The sequence below is a fragment of the Athene noctua genome, chromosome 16 (genome assembly GCF_965140245.1).
Source record: "Athene noctua chromosome 16, bAthNoc1.hap1.1, whole genome shotgun sequence".
In the NCBI taxonomy this organism is placed as follows: domain Eukaryota; kingdom Metazoa; phylum Chordata; class Aves; order Strigiformes; family Strigidae; genus Athene; species Athene noctua.
Window position 1 is genome coordinate 226,781 of NC_134052.1, and position 21,265 is coordinate 248,045.

Genomic DNA, 21,265 nt, shown 5'->3' on the forward strand with positions numbered 1-21,265 from the left:
ATAATTACTCTCATCCTTGACACCAGAAGCACTGAATTAATTTTATTTCAATACCAACCGTTAGCTGAAATTAGATGCACCACTTTTAAGGTGTTAAAGCTTCAAGTCTAAAAAAAAAAATATCTGACTTGTACTTAAGTACAGGACAGAATTAGCTTGCCTGAGCCTGGACTGAATTTTCAGTCATGCAATATGTATTTACATTTTTATAAGTATTTTTTAAATATTACTGAGAATACATACATAAAAAAACCCCTACATTGTCTCAGTGAGAGTTTGCTAATAATTAAAAAAAAACAAAGCAAGACTGGTTAAATTTAACTGCATTAATTTGGAGACTAAGCTCATTAGCAGCTATCTAAATCCAATTCCCTTAAATGAGAAGCGAAAGAATGGATAAGCACCTCCTGGATTTCAGTGGTGCTTGGCTTCTCTACAAATAACATCCATATACGCTGAACAGGAAAACGAAGCACTTGTGCAGTACTTTTTCATTCTGTATTTAACATTATTAAGATTCAGCAGAAAAGCTAGCCAACTTAAATCACAATTAACAGTAGAAAGATTTGAGAATACAGAAACACAAAAAGCAAAGCAAGACATGCTTTGCAAACTGGTATTATTTAAAACTGTACACCGCTGGGGGTGGGTGGGGGAGAGAGACAGTTTATGACATGGAGAAAGCAACATGTTTTCAATGCTCTCCTCTAGTGGGCTTTCTGCATGAATTCCAGCATTACTTGTGAGTATAAACTGGAGAGCAAGTAGTCATGCATTATTTCACCATTACTCTTCCAACTCCAACTGCACAAAAAACCCATCCAAATGTGTGTGAAAATTCCTACCTAACAGGGCTCTTGTCTTTTCTGAAGGGACTTTTGCTTCTGGAGCGTCGCCTGCTATAAAGAGAGATTAAAGAGACTGTAAGAAAACCTTCAAATACACCAGTCTGATTTTAATCAAAACCTATTGATGATAAATAAAAAGTAGAAAAAAAACTCAGAAACCTTAATTTGATGCTGTGAGGCAGACCAATCTTCCCTCTGATGGCACTGTTGAATTTTGGACCAGAACTATAGCAAAAGCAAAGACAGACATTACTCACCAGAGTACCTGAATTCAAGACTTCCTGTCTGTGCTCACATTACACTGCAAGTGCTCACCCACCCTTGTACCTGAACTTAACACTTTCCATTAGCAGCACCCATAACATGCATAGTTACATGCAGCACCCCAAACCGTAAGGCACAGAATAGGCTCCCTGCTCAGCTTCACCTGCATCACAAAACCCCAGAATATGCAGGACTCCAAGGAAGGATTGAATCATGAGCCAGCCAGACATGGCACATTTGTATGTGCAAAATATTGTGAGATACAGTTACTGTTGTAATCTTCTTTATGTGTTTTTTTTTTGTCCACCTGCATATTCTACCTACTGATGACTGCAAAGCAGTACCCTAATGGCCTGGAACTCAGCCTCAGAGTTTTGGGCAAACTGGTGCTGGCAAGACTATCTGCTAAAGCTTAACATTTTAAAACTGAAAGTTTAGTGAAATTTAAGGTGCAACTGGAAAACACAGTAGCTTCCTGCAGACATATGCAAGGGACATATTCACTAATGTTGTCTCAGCTCTAGCCACTAAAGTGCTATGAATATGTAAATATAGCTTCCTTTACTTAAAGTTTTTAATGGACATCAAAACACTGAACCATTTAAGCCAGCAGTTAGCCTTATATAAACATGTCACCACAGAAGGAATCCAGTCTCTTGGCTGAATCTAATTTTAGTTCTCCAGGCTTCACAGAGGCTGTTACAACAAATGGCAATTTGCCCATAGCTTCCATGTTAAACAAAGTTCTCTTGCTAGTTATTGTGGCACAGGTAAAAGATTGTGACATGAACAGTAAGATTCATCCTATCATGTTCTCCCTGAATTTTATCTCCTTGTAGATACAAGGCAAAGAACAACACCTGTTAACATTCTTCCTGTATATCCACTGAATGGCAGAGGCACTGCTGCACAGACTGAATGCTAGGGGGTTTGTCGTTCCATCGGCACAGAATTAATTCTTTCTGCTGTGGCTATAAATTGATGTGAAAACACCCTGAAAGACACGGCAGTCTGACGACATTAAGGAGTCTTTCACTAAATCCATTTAGCCAACCAACTGGTCTGATAAAAGTCTTCTTCCTACTCAGTGGAGCAGTAATGCTTAGAGTTAAACTCAGCATCCACAACAAGGAGGAGAATGCCTATTTTTAAAGATGTCATGACACAGGTGGAAGTAGTGGGCCAAGATCCAAAACCGTGCTGGCCAGGTTAAAGCAAGGGAAATATGGCCCTGTATGACACTGGAAAAAAATAAAGAAAAAAAGACCATTTAGAAACTACTTATTAAGAGAAAATAAGACATTAAAAATAGGCACATGTTGAGATGAGATCACTATTGATCAAAAACAGAATTTTTTTGCTTAAGATAAATTACTCCACTTCCTACTCAAGTTCAGAGAAATGCCTGCTGGGAGCGTGGTTCAGGTTCCCCAGTGCCTATGACACATACTGCCAAAAGCTGCCCCTGGAATGTTGGTACTAATTCCAGAGGCTGGCTGCTTACCAGAGCTGGGATTGTCTTGCATCTTTACACACTTCCTGATGTAAAACACAGTGCTCTTCATTTCAATTCAAATGCAGGAAGACACACCCATTAGTTACTCCAGAATACTAACATGCAGACCAACTAAATGGTGATCAATAATCAAGACCATGAGTTTTTAAGGAAACAGTGAAAGAAATGTTTTAAGTGTTTGTCCTAACCTAATGAAAAAACCTGAGAAGATACACAATAACAGTTTTCAAATACACACAACTCCCAAGAAAAAAAAATCATCCCCCCACAACTCCAAAAATCTCTTTTCCATTTTCACTCGATAAATAAGTAGTATCTTATTTATATGGCTACATGGGAGAAACAGTAAAAAAAAAACAAACAGCAAACTAAAGCTGTAACAGACCACTGGAATGGACTGAGCAAAAAGCTGCCTGGGGCAAGATGATGATGTAAGTTACCATCTGAGGATCCTTTTTTAACAGTACTCTGCAGGATGTATTTCTCTGGGTTTTCCTAAGGAGGCTTGTTTGTAAAGCTGTTGATCTCAGGGGAATTTTCTTCTTTCCTCCTACTGCCTAAGAACTCTTTGCAATTGCTGCCCAGTTCCTGCTATCATGTATGGAAGTACCAAGTCACAAGCAATTTACGTCCAGGGGTTACCTTCTCCATCAGCCAAATGCACTGGAGTCCTGCGTACAGCCAAAGCACAGCTAGGTACATGTTCTCCTCAACCTACGTGATGCCACATGGCCCAAGAACAACAGCCAGATCAGCAGACAGTAAAATATCAGCTTTCACCTGCTCAGTCATATACAAGACTCCAACAAAATTCTCACACAAGGCAAGCTTTGGCTAACAGTCCAGGAGAACCATGATGCACTTTCAGTCCTCATGTAATAACCCTGTTTGCCCAGCAGCTTTGCCCAAATTCTTCGTTCTAGAATAGCAACAGAACAGTCTAAGTGCCTTCTACTTGTATGTTAGCAATAGCTGGTATTTATCAGACAGATTTCTAAACAAGAAGTTCTTTCTCCTGACCTAATAATATATCTGCAGAAGGAGCAAGATAGGTGAGAAGAATAACACTTTAAAACCCTGTGAACACTGAGCAATGCAAGCTAGTCACCCAATCTTATAAAATTAAAACATTTAATCACTATCTCATGCTTAAAGTTGACAAATTCAAAGTCCTCGGGTTCTGTCACACTCTTCCTTCTGAATTACCTATACTAGACTTTCTCTTCTCACTATTGCAGAGATGCTTCCACATCACCCCTGGCAGCAAAATCATCTTGGTTTACAAATAGTGGCTTGAAAAGGGGCCTTAATAGAGCCAGTAAGAAAGATCATAAGGAGGAGGAAGAGTAAAAAATAAAACTTAAAAAAAATATAGCCACAAAGCATTCTGAACTCAATGTTGCAGCCAGCTACAACACTGCCTGAAGTACCACCAACCCAGAACTGTCTGAACAGCCCCACAAGGTGAGAATCCAGATTCAAATGCTCCAACCAGTGAGAGCATTCTGGTAGTTACTTGTGAAACTCTGAGCTGATGGAACTGCTACAGAGATGGTTTCTTCATATGGAAGCACCCTTTTTGTAGATTCAAAGGAGTCTGATGGTATGGAAGGCTTCATCTCCAGAACTTGTGTCTTCCTGAAAGTCAGCGTCTGTTATACAGCTTTTAGAGGTGAACATCTGCCTCAAAGAGTCCTAAACAAGAAATTAAGAATTCTTCCCCCTCCTATCTTCTGAGGTCCTTCTCCTTCACAACTTCTAGGCCAAAAGTACAAATCCAGAATCACATTAGCATGTACATCACTTCAACAGCATCATCCATGACCTACAAGTGAACAACAGCCAACTACTGGCTACCCAACAGTCAGTACCAATGCCTCAGGGATGCACCTAGTTGCCCTACACCAGTGCTGCACTAAACTATTTTAAATGCTAAAATTCTACTTGGTTAAATGAAAGCATCAATTCAACAACTGAAGCAAAGAACACAACACTGCCAAACCAATAAGCACAAGCTTGTATTCTGAGGGGATACTAGATTATCTCACTTTTTGGTTCACGGTCTTCTCAATAGTAGACAAATTGCCCAGAAATGCTATGGAACAGTATCATAACAATTGAAAAGACCTCTTGCAATCGTTTACCTTCCTGGTGCAACCTATCAATACATTAGAACAGACATGGGTTACTGTAGTAACATCCATACTTTCAACCTCTACTTGAGGAAATTCTTCCGGAAGACCAGAGCACTGAAACTCCCAAATTTCTCCAAGTGAAGAACCTTCTCACCTAGTGCCAATAGAAGAAACAAATAATAAAACCCCCCAATGCAGCAGCTCCCAATCAAGCGGTCAAAATGGAGGACATGCTCTGGACATGACATGATACTGGAGGTGAGAAGACTGGCAGGCTCCACATACAGAAGGCTGAAGTTCTTGATGAAGGTCCTCAGTTCATGACTCAGTCTGGAGCCACAACAGTGGCACTGGCACAACCCACCTTGCTAATGCCATCTTACAGGTGCCCAGAGCAGCTTTACAGAGGCTCTGAAAGGCTTGATACACGAGACAGAGTAATAATCAGAGCTCTTATGCTCTATGATCCCCAAGTACACAGGACTGTTGAAAGCACAGGATGCCACTGCATCCCAGCAGATTCAGGAGCTGCAGTACATTTTCAATATGAAAATGCCAACATCCAGGTGACTTAGTGCAAAATGAGATCCTGAGACCCCAGGCATTTTTCATCTGCATTCCATGAGCACCAAAAGGAATGTGGTCCCTGGATTGGGACACAGCCACCTAGAAAAACATTCATATGCAGAAAACTGTACAAGCCTGCAATTTATCAGAGGTAAACACCATGTTCTCAAACATCTTGAGAGAGATTTCTCCATCACGGATGACGTTACATGCCATGATTTTTTTAAAAAAAAATAAATATATATATATATATCCTTTCCAAATGCCTGCCCCTGACATGATTTTGCATTCTGAGATTTGACAACAGTTAAGATGCGACCCAGACAAAAGCAGACACAAACAGCAGCCTCAGGTAATCAATGAAAGCCAAGCATACAGCCCAGTTCTCACTGTTTTTCTGCTTCTTTGAAGGCAAAAAGAAGTGATGGAGAGCAAAGGGGAGGGCAGAAATACAAAACAGCAGAAACAGAATAAATACTGATGAAAAAATGGTTATTGAGAAATTATTTACAACTGTTGGGAACTAGCTATAGCAGAAGTTCTATCAAGCCAAAGGTCTGAGAAGAACTGAAGAATTAGCCTCTAAACAAGTTTGAGAAAAAGCAAATATGCAACGCATGGGCATTACTAAAACAAGACACTTCCAGTTTGGATGCCTAAACACAGGAAGCGTTTCTGCATAACCATTTAAGAGCAGCAACCCCGTAAAAACTTTTTACTACTTTTTGAGTTACATGTTTTATGAGTCCATAACAAAGTCACAGACTACTATTCATTTTTTGACAGATGAATCGCCAGGTTGATATGCTAGATAGTTAGGACATGTAGAAAACCTGCTCGTTATTTTAATTTTGTAATAAACTTTGCCTTCCAGTCAGTGGTACACATTCACTTGCTTTTACATCTTTCTGCATTTGGGTAAGAATGAAAACTATCAGGAGAAACCAAGCAATGTTACTGTCCTCCTCTTTTTTCCTCCATATTTATTGACACTGTTCAACCTTAATCTCTCAGCTTCTTTTTTGAGATTAGTGACTGATTTAGAAAGCAGAGAGCGAAACTTTAAGCTTCCGCATCATACAATGAAGCAGCACACATGCAACTCTACATAAATAACCTACTAGGGACTTCTATAGCGGCCTCTGAATCTGCGATCTCTACTTCTAGAACGGCTGCGTCTGCGCTCTTTGCTTCTGCTCCGTTTCCTTTCCCGGCTCCTGCTCTTCTTCCTTTCCCGATCTCTGCTCCGTTTGCGTTCCTTACTTCTGCTCCTCTTCCTGTCATGGCTTCGACTTCGGCTCTTGCTCTTTTTTCTCCTGAGAGACACAAATACAGCTTTGGTTACACATGTAGTTCAGTGTTATTATTTACCTCACATTCCACAGTTCCTCTAACCTGGTGTCACAGACATTGATAAAAAATTTCTAACCGTTGCTATTTATACAAGTTTCTTTTGTTAAACGGGAAGTTACTCATATCAGCAATCTTTTAAAATTTATCATGCTCCAAAGCACTTTATTTTAAATTCTGTAATCACATTTCCAAAAACAGTAGGACTGAAAAAATATTTCCTGCATTAAATCTAATACATACTAAATGCAGTACTTCATGTGCCTTTCAAACATACATTAAATACACCATCAAGATGCTAAAATGAAATTATATTATACAGAAAAATAAAACAAAACACAACAAAAATAGAAAGGAAGAGACAAGTCTGAGGGAAAGTTGTTTCCTCTTGATACTCCCTGCCAACAGTCTTAACACACTACACTGGCTAAGATATTACTTCCTACTTGCTACTCTCACTCATAACACCCTTGTTTTTCTAAGTCCGCTGCTCTTACAGGTTTGGGGCAAACTGCAGATCTTCATAATTTTAACTATTTACTAAGAAAATTAAAACTTTTATAATCTGTAAGTCAATTATACCTCATATTTGAAAAACATTGAACCACTGTTCCATTCTTGGCAGACTACTGTGTTATTTGCAATTTTTTTTTTTCCTATCTCAGTCTCAGACCATAAAAACTTGAGTCTCCTTAGTTTCTGAAATATGTAGGTAAGTATACATAAAACACACATTGAACAGGTGCTCAAGCAATTATTTAAGACAGTAATTTACCTCAAACTACGTTTTGGGAATAACCAACAGCTGCTAAACTTCCGAAATTCAAAACATCCTTCATTTCTGAATTTTTCCTCTCCCCCTTTTGGGCACTTTGATTATATACACCATCTTTTTTCAAAGTGTTCACTCACACACTTATATCTCTGTATGCTGCCACCTCCCCTTTCTAAAGAAGTTCAGCCCTGTTAGTTTATACATGGCCATTGAAAGTAAGACTTCTAGTTAGTTTCAATTACTAAAGTAAAAATCTCTCAGCTACTATATCTGAGCCTAACCATCACTAGCAGCTTTTGTTCTCCTATCTCCACCTCTGATGACCCTTTAAAACTGTATTTATCTCTCAAGAGAAACATTTTGTGATTTGGTTTTAAAAACTGGAAATATTTCTTTTAATTGGCTGCTTATCTAAAATATCCCATCAGTTTCTCTAATTTTTTTGTATGGATGGAGAAGCTGCTGCATCAAAACCAGATATTCAGAAGCTTCACCATCCCTGATGAGGTGACACCACCCAGAAATCCAGACTGATCCACATGAACGTCACTTAATCACACTTTCTACTGTAATGCAGTTTGTCACAGGCATGCACAGTCTCTCCAAGGATCCATACCAGTATCTCCCTAAATTAAAACCCTCATAATGGCTCTGAAAAATACTACTTGTAGCTCTGTATACTGGCCAGTACCAGTAACTAATAACTGCAGCTAACAGTGTCAGTAAAGATAGCAACCATTCACTATCCAATTGTGAGCTGAACCCTTTTTGCATGCAGACTCCTAACAGTTAAGATCCATGTTCTGCCTTTCAATCACATTATTAAACTGGACATACAGCATAAGCATGTAGTAAAATTGCAGATTCTTAACTTTCTAAAACAGAAATTTAGTATGATTGGACAATTTTGAAAGCTGCACACTGAATCTAATGTTATTTTTCAGTTGTTGATATTTGTTGTGGATTACAGTTGTCCTGACAGTTTCAATCTTCTTTCAGTATTGTCCAACTGAAGTAGATCAAGACTATCCTCTAGATTCTGACACCCCAAGCAATTTAATTGATAAGCAAAGCAAGAAGTCTTGTAAAGCCGATATACACCTTAATCTTCAGCAACAGAGTACACTGTCACAAGTCACATACAAAATGGTGATTTGTTCTTTAAAGATTTAGGGGAACAACAGCTGTATCAAATCAAAACTCTGGGACAAAAAAGCTTCATACTATCACAGAACTGCAGTACAAGAATAACTAAGCTTCTAGCAATTGCTGAGTTGAAAACTGAAATGGAAAGATACCACAAGAGCAACATTTCTCAACAGACACAAGGAGTACAATTAGGAAAGCAGAAAGAGGTGAAACTCCACACAAGTAACACTGCAAGACTAATAGCAGCAAAACAACTCGACTTTCTTCTATTTTACAGTAGTAAGATTTTCTTCTAAACTTGAATTTACTCGTTTTCTGAGTATAAACACAAACTCAGTGCATACAGGTCCAACTTGAAAATGGGACCATGGGGAGAAAGATAAGAAATGTCATTACTTTAGTCTTGAAGTTACAACAACTAAAGAAAATTAGCTGAAGTATTTTCTATTACTCTCATCATTATACCATGAACCAAGGTCAGAACCAATTCTAAAATTTAAAAACCACTGCTTTTCTTTCAGATCCCAGTTTGTATTTTGAGACTAGCCATCCAAATAAAAGCAGTGTTTTACATGCCATGTATATACTTTAAAGCAATAGAAATTCAGAACTTAAAAATACTGGGAGAAGCTGCTTTTGATGGGGTTTTAGCAGTCTTGAGTATTTAGCATGATAATGATGTTCACAGTATTGTCTAGAACACAGATATAAGATATAATCAATTTTAGATTATTCAATTCCAATGTAAGTCTGATGTTGGAATTGGACTTTTCATGTGCCAAATATTTATATACCTAGGAAGAAATGTTCTTTGGATCCATACAGCATTTCATCTGTACTACTTCAGAAGATGACAAGAGCGTACATGCTCACTTCTTAAGTTAGGTTTGTATTATACAAACACACTGGTTACTGTTCACTTGACTATCAAATCAGTATTATTCTTCCTACAGCAACTAACAAGCATCATTTGGTGATAAGGAAGGTAAAGAATTTAACAGACTTAAAAGCCTTCCATTTCAGAGACTCTTCTATGCAAGGCATTTTCCTTCAAACTTCTGATTTGATTCCAGACTGTTTGGGTCATCAGCAGGTTCATACCCTGGTTCCTTGAAGGGGTTACAGTATCATTTTATAAATTTTATATTAGTAACAAAAAATTTAGAAATTTTCAAATTGGGGGGGGGGGGGGGGGGGGCCAAGGGAGGAATAGAGGGAGGGGATCCAACACCCTAAACATTTTTATGAAGGCACCACTATCTTTAAATGGTTTGAACTCTTCCAAATCACATAAAATTCTACACCAAACATTTTTTTTAAAATGAAAAGTCCATTGTACTGCTAAAGAACATAAAGAAATAAAATATGCTGCACCTACCAAGTCTGTATTTTTATCTAATGCTAATATTAAATGTTTTAACAACTTTGATGACAGTGACCAGGGTGTAACTACATCTGTAACCAGAAGAAAATTTCATAAATGCTGCAGTTGCAGCAACTGCAAATATCAATCTTTTCCCGTTTTATTTCCCCAAACACTACTGACATGCATTGCCAAGTTTACAAATCCGTACCCTCCCTCCAAATGTAGAGAATTGAGAAAATACTTACTTCTTGCTGCGTTCTTCATGGCCATTGGCACTGCTCAATTTGTTCTCATCCTAAGCAGGGTTGATAGAAGAACATCGTGAGGACGAAGCGGAAACATTTCAAGTGGTCAAAGGGTAATGGGAATAGGAATAAGAAAATACAAAAACAAAAATTTTAATACTAAATTACTTGTTTACAGATTAATGTGGAAAGCTTTAGAAAATTTAGGTAGGCATGTTTAACCACTTTGCTGCTTAAATTTAAGTCATACAATTACAAAATACAAGACTTACATCATTTAAAAGTGTATATTAAATTGTAGATACTTCCTTACATGGTTTAGAGAGCAAATTATCCTGTAGAATTCAGCACTCAAGTGGTTAAATGTTATTTCTATAAAACGTAAGAGGAAGTTTCAGGTTTGTGTTTGTGTGCCCCTCTGATCAGTACCAAGGCTATATCTCTGCCTAAGCCCCAGTGGCTATGCTAGCAGCCAGCCACTATGGATTTCCTGTGACCGATGTCATTCCCGAGATCTTCGCTCATTTTCGTTGAAGGGTTGTAAGAGCTTGATGTCACCTCTGTCACACATCTCGCCCTGAAGCAAACAGGGATTCACACTGCTTTAGTAACGTCGACTCCCAAGAAAGTCATCAATAATCCACCAGTCCAGCCTAAACATTCCCTATTTCCATACCTGTTTACATGGAAAATATCCATGTTAAACCAGGACACAAGAATTTTAACATAACAATTTACAAATTTCTCTTCAAGATTTTAACGTAACTGCTACATATTACATAAACTAAATATACCACTTAAAACTTACAAATGCTCATCCAAAATTCATGACATGGTTGTAATAAACACTGCAGAATAGACTAACAATAGCTGCTATGTAATTTATATACTTGCTTTACAGTTTAATCACATCAGTTACATCCAAAGTACAATTCCTAAGCAACTTATACTTAATATACATTTTTTGCGAAACCAGTGCTAAAGCATGCATAATGTTAACACTTCACCACCATTTGGTGAAAAACAAAAAAAGACAGTATTCATTTGCTGCTGGTATAGGTAAAAGACATCACTACGGTAATTGATAAAAATTTTGAGAAAAAATGGACATTTCCTAATTAAACAACTAGGATAGAAGAATACAAGAGTTTATTTTAGAATGACACCGCAGACTGTGATACTGTCTTTTACTTGCTAAGAACATTCTATTCAGGGATCCAAGAATTTCCGAAATTCGTTCACTCAGCAATAGATTTCCATCTGCCCTGTTAAAAGATTAACTGCCACCAGTCTTCTGCATTAAAAGCAAGTCTCACTCTTCTTGCACTGAGCAGATTGTTCAAATATTTACTTGCCATGGGACTGGTGAAAAGGTTATTCTTGGAACCCTGCTGTTTTCCCAAACCACTGCATTCACCTTGTTGCTATACCAAACTGGACCTGGCAATTTTAGGAGAGGTTTTCGGTTTCTTGGTTTTGGGGGGGGGTGGGGGGTGTTTTGGTTTTTGTTGTTGGTTGATTTTTGGGTGGGGGTTTTGTGCTTTTGTTTTTGGTTTTTGTTTTTTGTTTTTTTTAAACCTAGGGGACCACGGTACAGCGATACGTCACTCAATTACTACCTTATGATTGACAGTTCACACTGGAATCAAAGGTGAATTCATGGGAGTAGAGGTGAGATATCGTTAGGCAAGTCTACAAAGAGAGATAGATGGGCATTTATTCATCACGCTGAAGTGAAACTACTGCACAATATAATTACATTAACAGTATATATTTACTTGTAAGTTACATGTAATGCATCTCCAATAAGATAAATCATGAGGGCTCCAGGGATGTTAGTTTACAGTTCAGCAGTAGTTTCATGAATAATGCTAAATTAAGGTAAGCAGGACCTCACTGCCACATTTTTCTCACCTTCTTGTAAGGAGCCTCAAGCATTGCTTCAATATCAATATCATCAGCCATTTTTCAGGACACCTGAAAGAAGAAACAAAATCCACCTGAGACAGAAAACACCCTTGTGGCTTTATATTCCAAAGGCTTTTGCTTAAGAGGCCATCACTGCACTGGCTCAAATTCACAGAGCAGTCTCTCAGAAGACATTTCCAACAGGAACTGGAATGAAGCTCTGCCCAGTGAGATGATAAAAGAATGTGACACAAAGCAATTATAGCGGTGAACAACAAAATGCTATTGAACACAATTAGCCAGTGGAAGCCCCAGAGATAATCCACCTATTTCTTTCAAAACAAAGAGCACAGAACATGTATGATAGAGAAACAGAGATCTGGTGGCCATCTTGAGAAGTACTAGAGCTTGACCAAAGGACCCAATAGAGACATGTAAAGAAAACAGAAAAAACATTCAGGCAAACCTGTTCACAGCTTCCTGGGATTTACTACCATCATATTTACTAATCTGAAAACTTAAGGTGAACACTATGGTCCTTTGAGAAATGCAGCCTCCTGCACCATGGGGGCCACGAAGAAAGTGTTATGATTCAAGCAGCAAGATCTACTAAAGCATACACAGGAGTCATCCAATCTGGAACTTCAGGTTTCAGACAAAAAAGATACACCTTGTCATGTAACACTAGTCACCACAAACTTCTTTAAATTGTTCCTCTAATTTTTCAACTTCAATTGCGTGTTCATTACACCCTGAATCCCTCTGATGTTTGATTTCCTTTCCCCATACAGGTGCGCTATTAAGAACCTCTCAAGACTCTCTGCATTAAAGGATGGAGACTGAACTTCCTCAAATCTCTTTAATGTAACAGTTTCTCCATTTTCTTTCTTAAGCTCAAAAATGGCCAGGCCTCTAGATCCAAGTCAGACAGCCCAAGAGTGAAGATTTTCCTGCATGTGTGCCAGAAAATGTTTTATTCATACAGTTAATTCTCGCACCTAGGTTACAGGTACTGCTGCAGGAACTGGGCTGTCCAGAGACTTGGCCAACATAATGAAATGGCTCCAACATTTCAAGATCCCTAAAGTTGTTTGCTCATAACCTCACACCTGAGAATATTATACCAGAGCTGCACCACATGTAAGAATTAAGTCACTTCCCCACCCACCTCTAACAATCATCCGTTAATACAATCAAGAATAAAACATAATCCTTTAGCAATATCCGAGCACTGGAAGTTCTTAAATACTTCACCAAGGCACACTAACCTCATTTTCAACTTATTACCTCTTGGGCTATAGTGCTATCACAAATATAATCATCCTTAGTTTATATGTAACGGTTACTAGAGTATTTACATTCAACTTTGAGTCATCTACATACATACATATGATTTAATTCACTCCTGCACTCGGTATGAACAAGTACATCAGTATGATTGAGGACCATGAAAAAGCACTATGCCAAACCTGAGTTCTACAACAAAATTCCCACCCACAACTATATTTTCATATATGTAATTTAGCCAACACATCCGGCTACATCTAGGTTGGATTCTTCATCCTGAAGAGAGGTACCCGGAGGGGAGGGGGAATGCAGGCGACAATAGGGACCCATCAAATCATGAGCAGCATGGAGAAGTGAATAGGGAATGACATTCACCCAAATTATAAGAGTGGATGAACTATCACCCGGTGGGTTCAAAACAAAGGTCTTTATTCACACAGCGTTTAGCCACGGAATGCACTGTTACAGAGCACTGTGGATGCTCCAACAAAGAAAAACACACATGCAGTGTTCAGAAAAACCCAAAACAAAACAGCACAAAAGTTTACAGAAAAAGCTTTTCATTAAACAAAGCCATGCCTTGTGACCCTGAACCACAACTAGCTGACAACTAAGAGCACAGAAAGAAGCATCGTTGTATGACTGTCCTGTGTTTTCTGTTCTTTCTTAGTCATTTACTGTTGGCCAACGCCACAGAGAAGATCTTGAGTTAGGTGAACCTTCAGTCTCACCCCATGATATCTGTGCCCTTTGTACTCTGTACAGAACACTTTCATTGGTATAACAACATGTTTTTATCAGAACACATTCTGTTCAAACAACACAGACCTACTATTGACTTTGCGATTCACATGTAATGCACATACTCCATGTAATTCACCTGTAACGCATATACTCCTTATAAAGTTATTCTTTCTAAAAAGTACCATGAGTCCTTATTAATTTCAAATGAGTAGAAAAATCATGACAGATTTTTAAGTATCTTTCATTAAACACTGAAGAAGCTCAAAATAATTTTCATAAAAGCCTTTCAGCTTGCTCAAAAAGCTGCCTATGCCCAACATCTCTGCAGAGGAAAAAAAAAAAAAAAACCAAAACAAAACCAAACAAAAAAACCAACACGGCGAAAAACCCCAAAACATCACAAAACAAGAAAAGAACGATACCTGAAACTTTGCAGATCTACAGAAAACCTAAAGGGACATGAACCTTATTGCTGAGGAGCTTAAACAGGTCCTCTCCTCAAAATTACTTGCTTTTATTTTGAAATTCCAAGAAATGACAATTCCACTCTCGCTTTGCAAGGAGCCTCCTGGAAAAACACCAGGAAAATCCAGGAAAAAAGAATGATGCTCCGGAAGCTCAGCTGAGCTCTCAGCAGCACACGCACCTCTGCCCAGCGGCTTCCCAACCGCGATCCTCCGCAACTTATCGACTCCGGGTTCTCCAACGGGCCGCGGCAGCAGAACCAACCCGCCCCGGCCGGCCGCGGCTCCCGCCCTGCTCCGAACACCGCAGCTCACCCGCGCCCGCCCGCAGCCTCCAGCCCCTGCGCGCCCCGGCCTAAGCGCCGTCCGCCCCGCCGGCTGCCGAGACCCGGGAGCCGCCCGCCCGCGGCGGCCCGGCGCTCCCCCGCCTCCCGTCACTCCCCGCCCCGCAATGTAAACAGCTCCGGGGCCGCTCCCCGCCGCTGTCAGCTCCGGCTGCAAGAACGGCAGCAGGGCCGGACCCCGCGGCCGAGGCTGGTCACTCTGCACAGCGCCATCGTGGGGGGGAGCCGGGGAGGGACAGCATCGCGGCGGGGACAGCCGGATCCGCCCGCTACGTGGCCATAGGAACAACCAAAACTCACACGGCCGGGCCGCGGCCTCGGGGCGAGGGCAGCCCCGCCCGGCGCTCAGGCCCCTCAAAGGTGCGGGACGGGCCCCGGGAGGCCAGCGGCTCCGAGAGCGAAGGACGGGGAGAGGCGACCAATGGCGGCGAGAGGGGCGCAGGCCTCCCGGGCCGCCCCGCAGGCCAGGGCCACAGCGCTCCGCGGGTCGAGCCCGCGGCTCGCCCAGCGGCGGGGCCCAGTCCCCCACCCGGCAGTACCTGCGCCACGGGCGGGTGCTGTCCTCGTTCGGGCGCCTGCGGTCCTGCGGCGGCAGCGGCGGCTCCCGGATCCGGCGCTGGCTGCGCTGTCGGTGGGGGATGGGCCCGCGGGCTCCGGGGCCCCTCTCTAGGCGTCTAAACCTCGGCTGGACAGCGCCGCTCGGCCGGCCCCGGGGCGGCAGGCGGCGAGGGGCGGCGCGACCGCGGCGGGCGGTCCCCAGGCCCGCGCTGGGTCCCGGCTCTGGCACAGGCGGCGGCTCCCCGAAATGGCGCCCGGCGCGTCTCGCTGCTCGCAGGCTCGGCGCACGGCACGGGGGCGCCCAGCGCCCTGCGCAGGGGCTCTCGCGAGACGCAGCGGCCAGACAAGGCCGCGCGCGCCCGCGCCCGCCGCCTCTCGCGAGACATCGCGCCCGGAAGCGGCGGCCCGAGCGCTCGCGAGACCCGGGCGGGCGGCGCCGTCACGCGCCTCCGAGCTCTCGCGGGAGCCCGCGCGCCCGCCGGGGGCGCCGCGACAGGTCAAAGGTGACCGGCGGGAGCCGCCCCCGGCCCGGGCCCCCTCCCCGGCAGGGTCGGCGTGCGGCGGCCTTCGCCCGGCCGGGCGCCGCGGGCGCCGGAGCGGGGCAGCCGGTGCATCCGTGTCATCCGTGTCGGGGCGGCTCAGCAGCGCGCCCGGGGCTGCCTCGGGGACAGCCCAGAGCCGTCAGGTGCTCCCGGCGGCCGAGTGCCGAGCTCCGCGCCAGGGGAAGGAGCCCTGCCACCGCCTCTCGCTTTGCGGCAAATCTGTTGCAACTACCCCTCTCCCCGGTTTCATTCCGTCGTGTGCCGCAGCCCTGTCCCGGCTGTACAAGGGGCTCTTGCCCGGGGTAGGTGTGTGCGCTAAGCAAAGTGTTACCTTTTCCCCTTTCATGCGCACCGTGTGACCACGAGTGGTTTAGTCTCTTAGCAACAAAAGCTGTGTTAGCTCTTTGAATGCTAATTGCGCTACACAGTTACTGGAACACCGGGAGTCTGTCCTGTGTAGACAGGCCATTTAACGTCTGTGTCCACATTTCTGCTGAAAGGGCTCAAACCAATGAATTTCTAATTAAGACTAAACTATGATGCAGGAAAGTTTTGCTTGTGTTTGTTTCCCAAGGACGACTCAGCTGTTTTCCCTCGGCCTCCGTCTAGACAAAAGTGAAACGCTCCCTGTATAACTCGCTGAGGGCAGACTCAAAGCCCTCAACAGGCACTTGGGCAAATTAAGATAGGGGGAACTTGAACAAAAGGACACAGAGATACCATCTAGGGAGGGTGATCTTGCCGATTTAGGAAGAAGACACCTGGACTTCACTTCACAGCACAAGCAGACACCGTGAAGAAGACCAGGTACTTCCCTTGAGCACCAAAGACCCTCACTCTTACTTTTACTACAAGTGCTCTGACTATGTAAATGAATCCCGGGAACTCATTATGATAAGACACCCCTTTCCAGGAAATCTAACAAGTATGTATGATTTGTGTGTGTGTAAACTGATGTCCCTCACTAGTGGAGAATCCCCAGGGCGACCCCAGCACTGCTAATAAAGAATACCTGCTGAACAGTTATGTTGGATTCTGACTGTTCAGTGAATTTCTTGGTTTCACTACCCACATCTGTTGCATCAAATAACTTTGTGCTTGCTGTAAAAGAAAACTAACACTTTTCCTGAGATCCCAGTTGACCCTTACATTAACGTTTCCAGTGTAAGTATGACATCTTGTGTCTCAGCCCCAAGTGTGATTGTGTTGGGGATCTCATGCCAGAGGAGGAAAGCCCACTGCCTTTTCGACAGGGAAATAACTGAACTGGCGTGACAAACATACAATCTCTGTAAGTCGTGTCTGGGTCAGGAAGTCCCAGAGCTCCTGAGGCTGGTGCCTGAAAGCACAGGAGGAAACATATGTGCTTACCTTGCTGAAATACTTTTATCTTGTCTTGGGATGATGGTCTGGAGTAGTTAAAGATTTGATGTTTCAAGCTTGTTCTTTATTGTAGGACAGGGGAATAGAGCAGATTAGGTCATAGATTGGGCAGGGAGGTAAAATTGTGTTTCTTAACAGTTGGTTCTTCTGATGTGATTTAGCAAGGCCTGTGGTCTGACCTTCCTCTGGTTGAGGTCTCAATGGAATCCATTAAGTTTATTAAGAGTAACAAGATCTGAAGGTGTTACAGCTGTACCTGTCTGTCAGAAACTATTGGGATTCTAGAGGACTTTCTGTGAGAGAATGGACATATGAGCAATCCTGCGTGAGAACAAGACTGATGAGAGCCTCAGCCGAGCGCGAATGCGATAAGGATGTGACCCTGAATGAGGGGGGAGAAACTCGAGGAGACAAACAACCCCCGGCAGGGGTTGGGACGGAAGAGGAAGTTCCACAGGGCAGGCAGCCTGGCACGGCTGATGTGGCACTTTTTATCCAATCGTAAGAAGGTTTAAAGCGCGGGCTAGGTTAACTGTCCAGTCTTGAGGACTTGTACTGCATGTTACTCACGTGTGCGGGAGAACATTATAAAAGGGCTGAATTAGTTGTAATACACGGGCATGGCTTGATCACATTGGTCGTGTGCGTGCTCAGCTCTCCCACAAGAAACTACCCCCCTTAATGGGCCACCACTGTCTGACAGCTTTTTAGCTACTTTAGTCCCAAGTGTAACTTAAATTGTCACTGACCTGGCATTCTAGTGCAGCTTTTAGCCCAAGCCCCTGCAGCTTGTTGGAATCTTGAAGCTGTATGATTTAACTCAGAAAGTAAGTAGTGTTGTGTGAAACAAAACCCAGTTGCCTCATTAACAGTGCTTTTTTTCCCCTGGGAGCCCACAAAATCGCTCATTTGTATTTTAATTTAATAATACGCAGTAAGTTTTGGCCAACTGTTCAACATAGGGTAGATAACACTGAGTGGGTTTCCTGCTGAAGTCAGCCCAAGAATAACAGCTGGGAGTTTTAGGTTATTTCCTTTTTGTCCTACAAATCTGAAACAATGTAAAGAGAAGTTCTAAACAAACTTTGCCTCCCGAAATGACAATTTTGCTATTTCATATAGAGACACTTAAACCAATTAAGGTACAAGAACTCAGGCCCAGAGATTTCCAAATGAAAACCTGTTTTCATGAAACTGCCAGTCTATTGTATCATTTAATGTAATTTCTAACAAAGTTCCTGAAATGTTAATAGCCTAAAAAGATCCTGAAGCTCTTCTCCAGTGTCCAAATCTTTCCAAACTGAACTGGTCAACTTAATTGAGTTTGGGACATTTAGGAAAAATGAGCTGTTTAAATTTTTTTTAAAAGCATTGGCTATAATAGGTCTATTCCAACCTAATAATTTATGTACAGGTTGGTTGTAAACAAAATGAATAATTTTCTCACAGACAAAATGAGGTTTATTGTGGTGGTTCCCACAGCACCGCACATGTCCCTCACCCCACCGCCACCACTCGTGGCTCGTTCCTGCTGCTCCTGTCAGCCACAGCCACCAAAAGGTCGGGTCAGGTCTAACCAGATCCCTGTTCTTTGTTCCCCCATCACTGTGACAAGTATGTGCTTGGGCTCGTGCTGAATTTCTCTGAGGGTTTTTCTCTCCCTGTTTCCCTACGGAGCCAGGCTCTGGAAGGAGGCCGGACGTCTTTTTTTTTTTTTTCCCGGTTGGTGTGGGAGGAAGGATGACCCCAACACCCCTCGGGCTGGCTACTTACAGACTGGGTGGGGGTGGCTAATGAGGGACCTTGACTGGGAAGCAGCCGCACAAGCTCCGTGTCCGGCCAGGCGCCGGCCCTGGTGTGCCGAAGTGCTTCCCTGGCTGGCAGCGGCTCGGCTGCTGGTGCCCGGGTCTGCGGGGCCGCTGCCGCCGTTGCTACGTGCTCGGCTGAATTCACCTCTGGAGCTGACGGGAAGGCGGGGGGAAGCTCTCAGTAACACATTTCCTAAGAAAAGTTTTCCAAGTTGTGGGATGACTTGATCTGTCTGCAGGAGGGACTGGCTCTGGCTGCAGAGCTGTGCAGGGAACGCCAGCCACTGCTGGTGTCTCTTCATCCTCCGTGACTCTGCTGCGAGCGCCAGGGTGTTGTGATAAACGGGTCCCTGGGGAGACACAGAGGGCTTGGGGTGGGAGCCGTTCGTCTTACCCAGCGCTGCGGGTGGGGGAAGCGATCTCACAGAATTAACACCAAAAAACCGAAAGAAAATTAGGGAAGTAAAAGTAGCTGTGCTTTCCCACACCGGGAGTCGAACCCGGGCCGCCTGGGTGAAAACCAGGAATCCTAACCGCTAGACCATGTGGGACCGCATGGCAGCCACTCTTGCCAGGCTGCCTGCACTCTGTGCGGCCGGTACTGCCGGTACTGCCTGTGCTACCGGTACTGTCTGTGCTACCGGTACTGTCTGTGCTACCGGTACTGCCGGTACTGCCGGTACTGCCTGTGCTACCGGTACTGTCTGTGCTACCGGTACTGTCTGTGCTACCGGTACTGCCGGTACTGCCTGTGCTACCGGTACTGCCTGTGCTACCGGTACTGTCTGTGCTACCGGTACTGCCGGTACTGCCTGTGCTACCGGTACTGTCTGTGCTACCGGTACTGTCTGTGCTACCGGTACTGCCGGTACTGCCTGTGCTACCGGTACTGCCTGTGCTACCGGTACTGTCTGTGCTACCGGTACTGCCGGTACTGCCTGTGCTACCGGTACTGTCTGTGCTACCGGTACTGTCTGTGCTACCGGTACTGCCGGTACTGCCTGTGCTACCGGTACTGTCTGTGCTACCGGTACTGCCGGTACTGCCGGTACTGCCTGTGCTACCGGTACTGTCTGTGCTACCGGTACTGTCTGTGCTACCGGTACTGCCGGTACTGCCTGTGCTACCGGTACTGTCTGTGCTACCGGTACTGTCTGTGCTACCGGTACTGCCGGTACTGCCGGTACTGTCTGTGCTACCGGTACCGTCTGTGCTACCGGTACTGCCGGTACCGCCGGTACTGCCGATACTGTCTGTGCTACCGGTACTGCCGATACTGTCTGTGCTACCGGTACTGCCGGTACTGCCGGTACTGTCTGTGCTACCGGTACTGTCTGTGCTACCGGTACTGCCGGTACTGCCTGTGCTGTCTGTACTGTCTGTGCTGCCGGTATACTGCCGGTACTGTCTGTACCGTCTGTACTGTCTGCACTGTCTGTGCTGCCGGTACTGCCGGTACTGTCTGTACTGTCTGTACTGCCCGTACTGCCATCACTGCTGGTACCGTGTGTACTGCCGGTACTGCCTGTACTGCCTGTACCACCTGCACTGCCTGTGCTGCCTGCTGCCTGTACTGCCTGCATTGCCTGATCTCGCCGCCTGCTTCCCGCACTGCCCTCTGCCCGCACTGCCCCCTGCCCGCACTGCCCTCTGCCCGCACTGCCCTCTGCCTGCAGTGCCCCTTGCCCGCACTGCCCCCTGCCCGCAGTGCCCCCTGCCTGCAGTGCCCCCTGCCCGCACTGCCCTCTGCCCGCACTGTCCCCTGCCCGCACTGTCCCCTGCCCGCAGTGCCCCTTGCCCGCACTGCCCCTGCCCGCAGTGCCCCCTGCCTGCAGTGCCCCCTGCCCGCACTGCCCTCTGCCCGCACTGCCCTCTGCCCGCACTGTCCCCTGCCCGCACTGCCCCTGCCCGCAGTGCCCCTTGCCCGCACTGTCCCCTGCCTGCAGTGCCCCCTGCCCGCACTGCCCTCTGCCCGCACTGCCCCCTGCCCGCACTGCCCCCTGCCTGCCCGC

At 44.5% G+C, this 21,265-nt stretch overlaps 1 protein-coding gene and 1 non-coding gene across 2 annotated transcripts in view; both read right to left on the reverse strand.

Annotated features, from left to right (window-relative positions):
• Window positions 1-15,799, reverse strand: part of RBM39 (RNA binding motif protein 39) — a 32,580-nt gene extending 16,781 nt beyond the window's left edge. Inside the window, exons 1-6 of the mRNA XM_074919880.1 lie at window positions 15,502-15,799; window positions 12,130-12,192; window positions 10,216-10,265; window positions 6,452-6,646; window positions 1,008-1,073; window positions 846-899 (exon numbers count right to left, since the gene is read on the reverse strand). Of these exons, the coding sequence (XP_074775981.1) occupies window positions 846-899; window positions 1,008-1,073; window positions 6,452-6,646; window positions 10,216-10,265; window positions 12,130-12,180 (416 nt within the window). The 5' untranslated portion in view covers window positions 12,181-12,192; window positions 15,502-15,799. The remainder of the gene's footprint in view (window positions 1-845; window positions 900-1,007; window positions 1,074-6,451; window positions 6,647-10,215; window positions 10,266-12,129; window positions 12,193-15,501) is intronic.
• A 3,933-nt stretch (window positions 15,800-19,732) lies between these two features.
• On the reverse strand, window positions 19,733-19,804 carry TRNAE-UUC (transfer RNA glutamic acid (anticodon UUC)). The gene has a single exon. It is a non-coding gene; the product is annotated as a tRNA-Glu (tRNA).
• Between the last annotated feature and the right edge of the window lie 1,461 nt (window positions 19,805-21,265).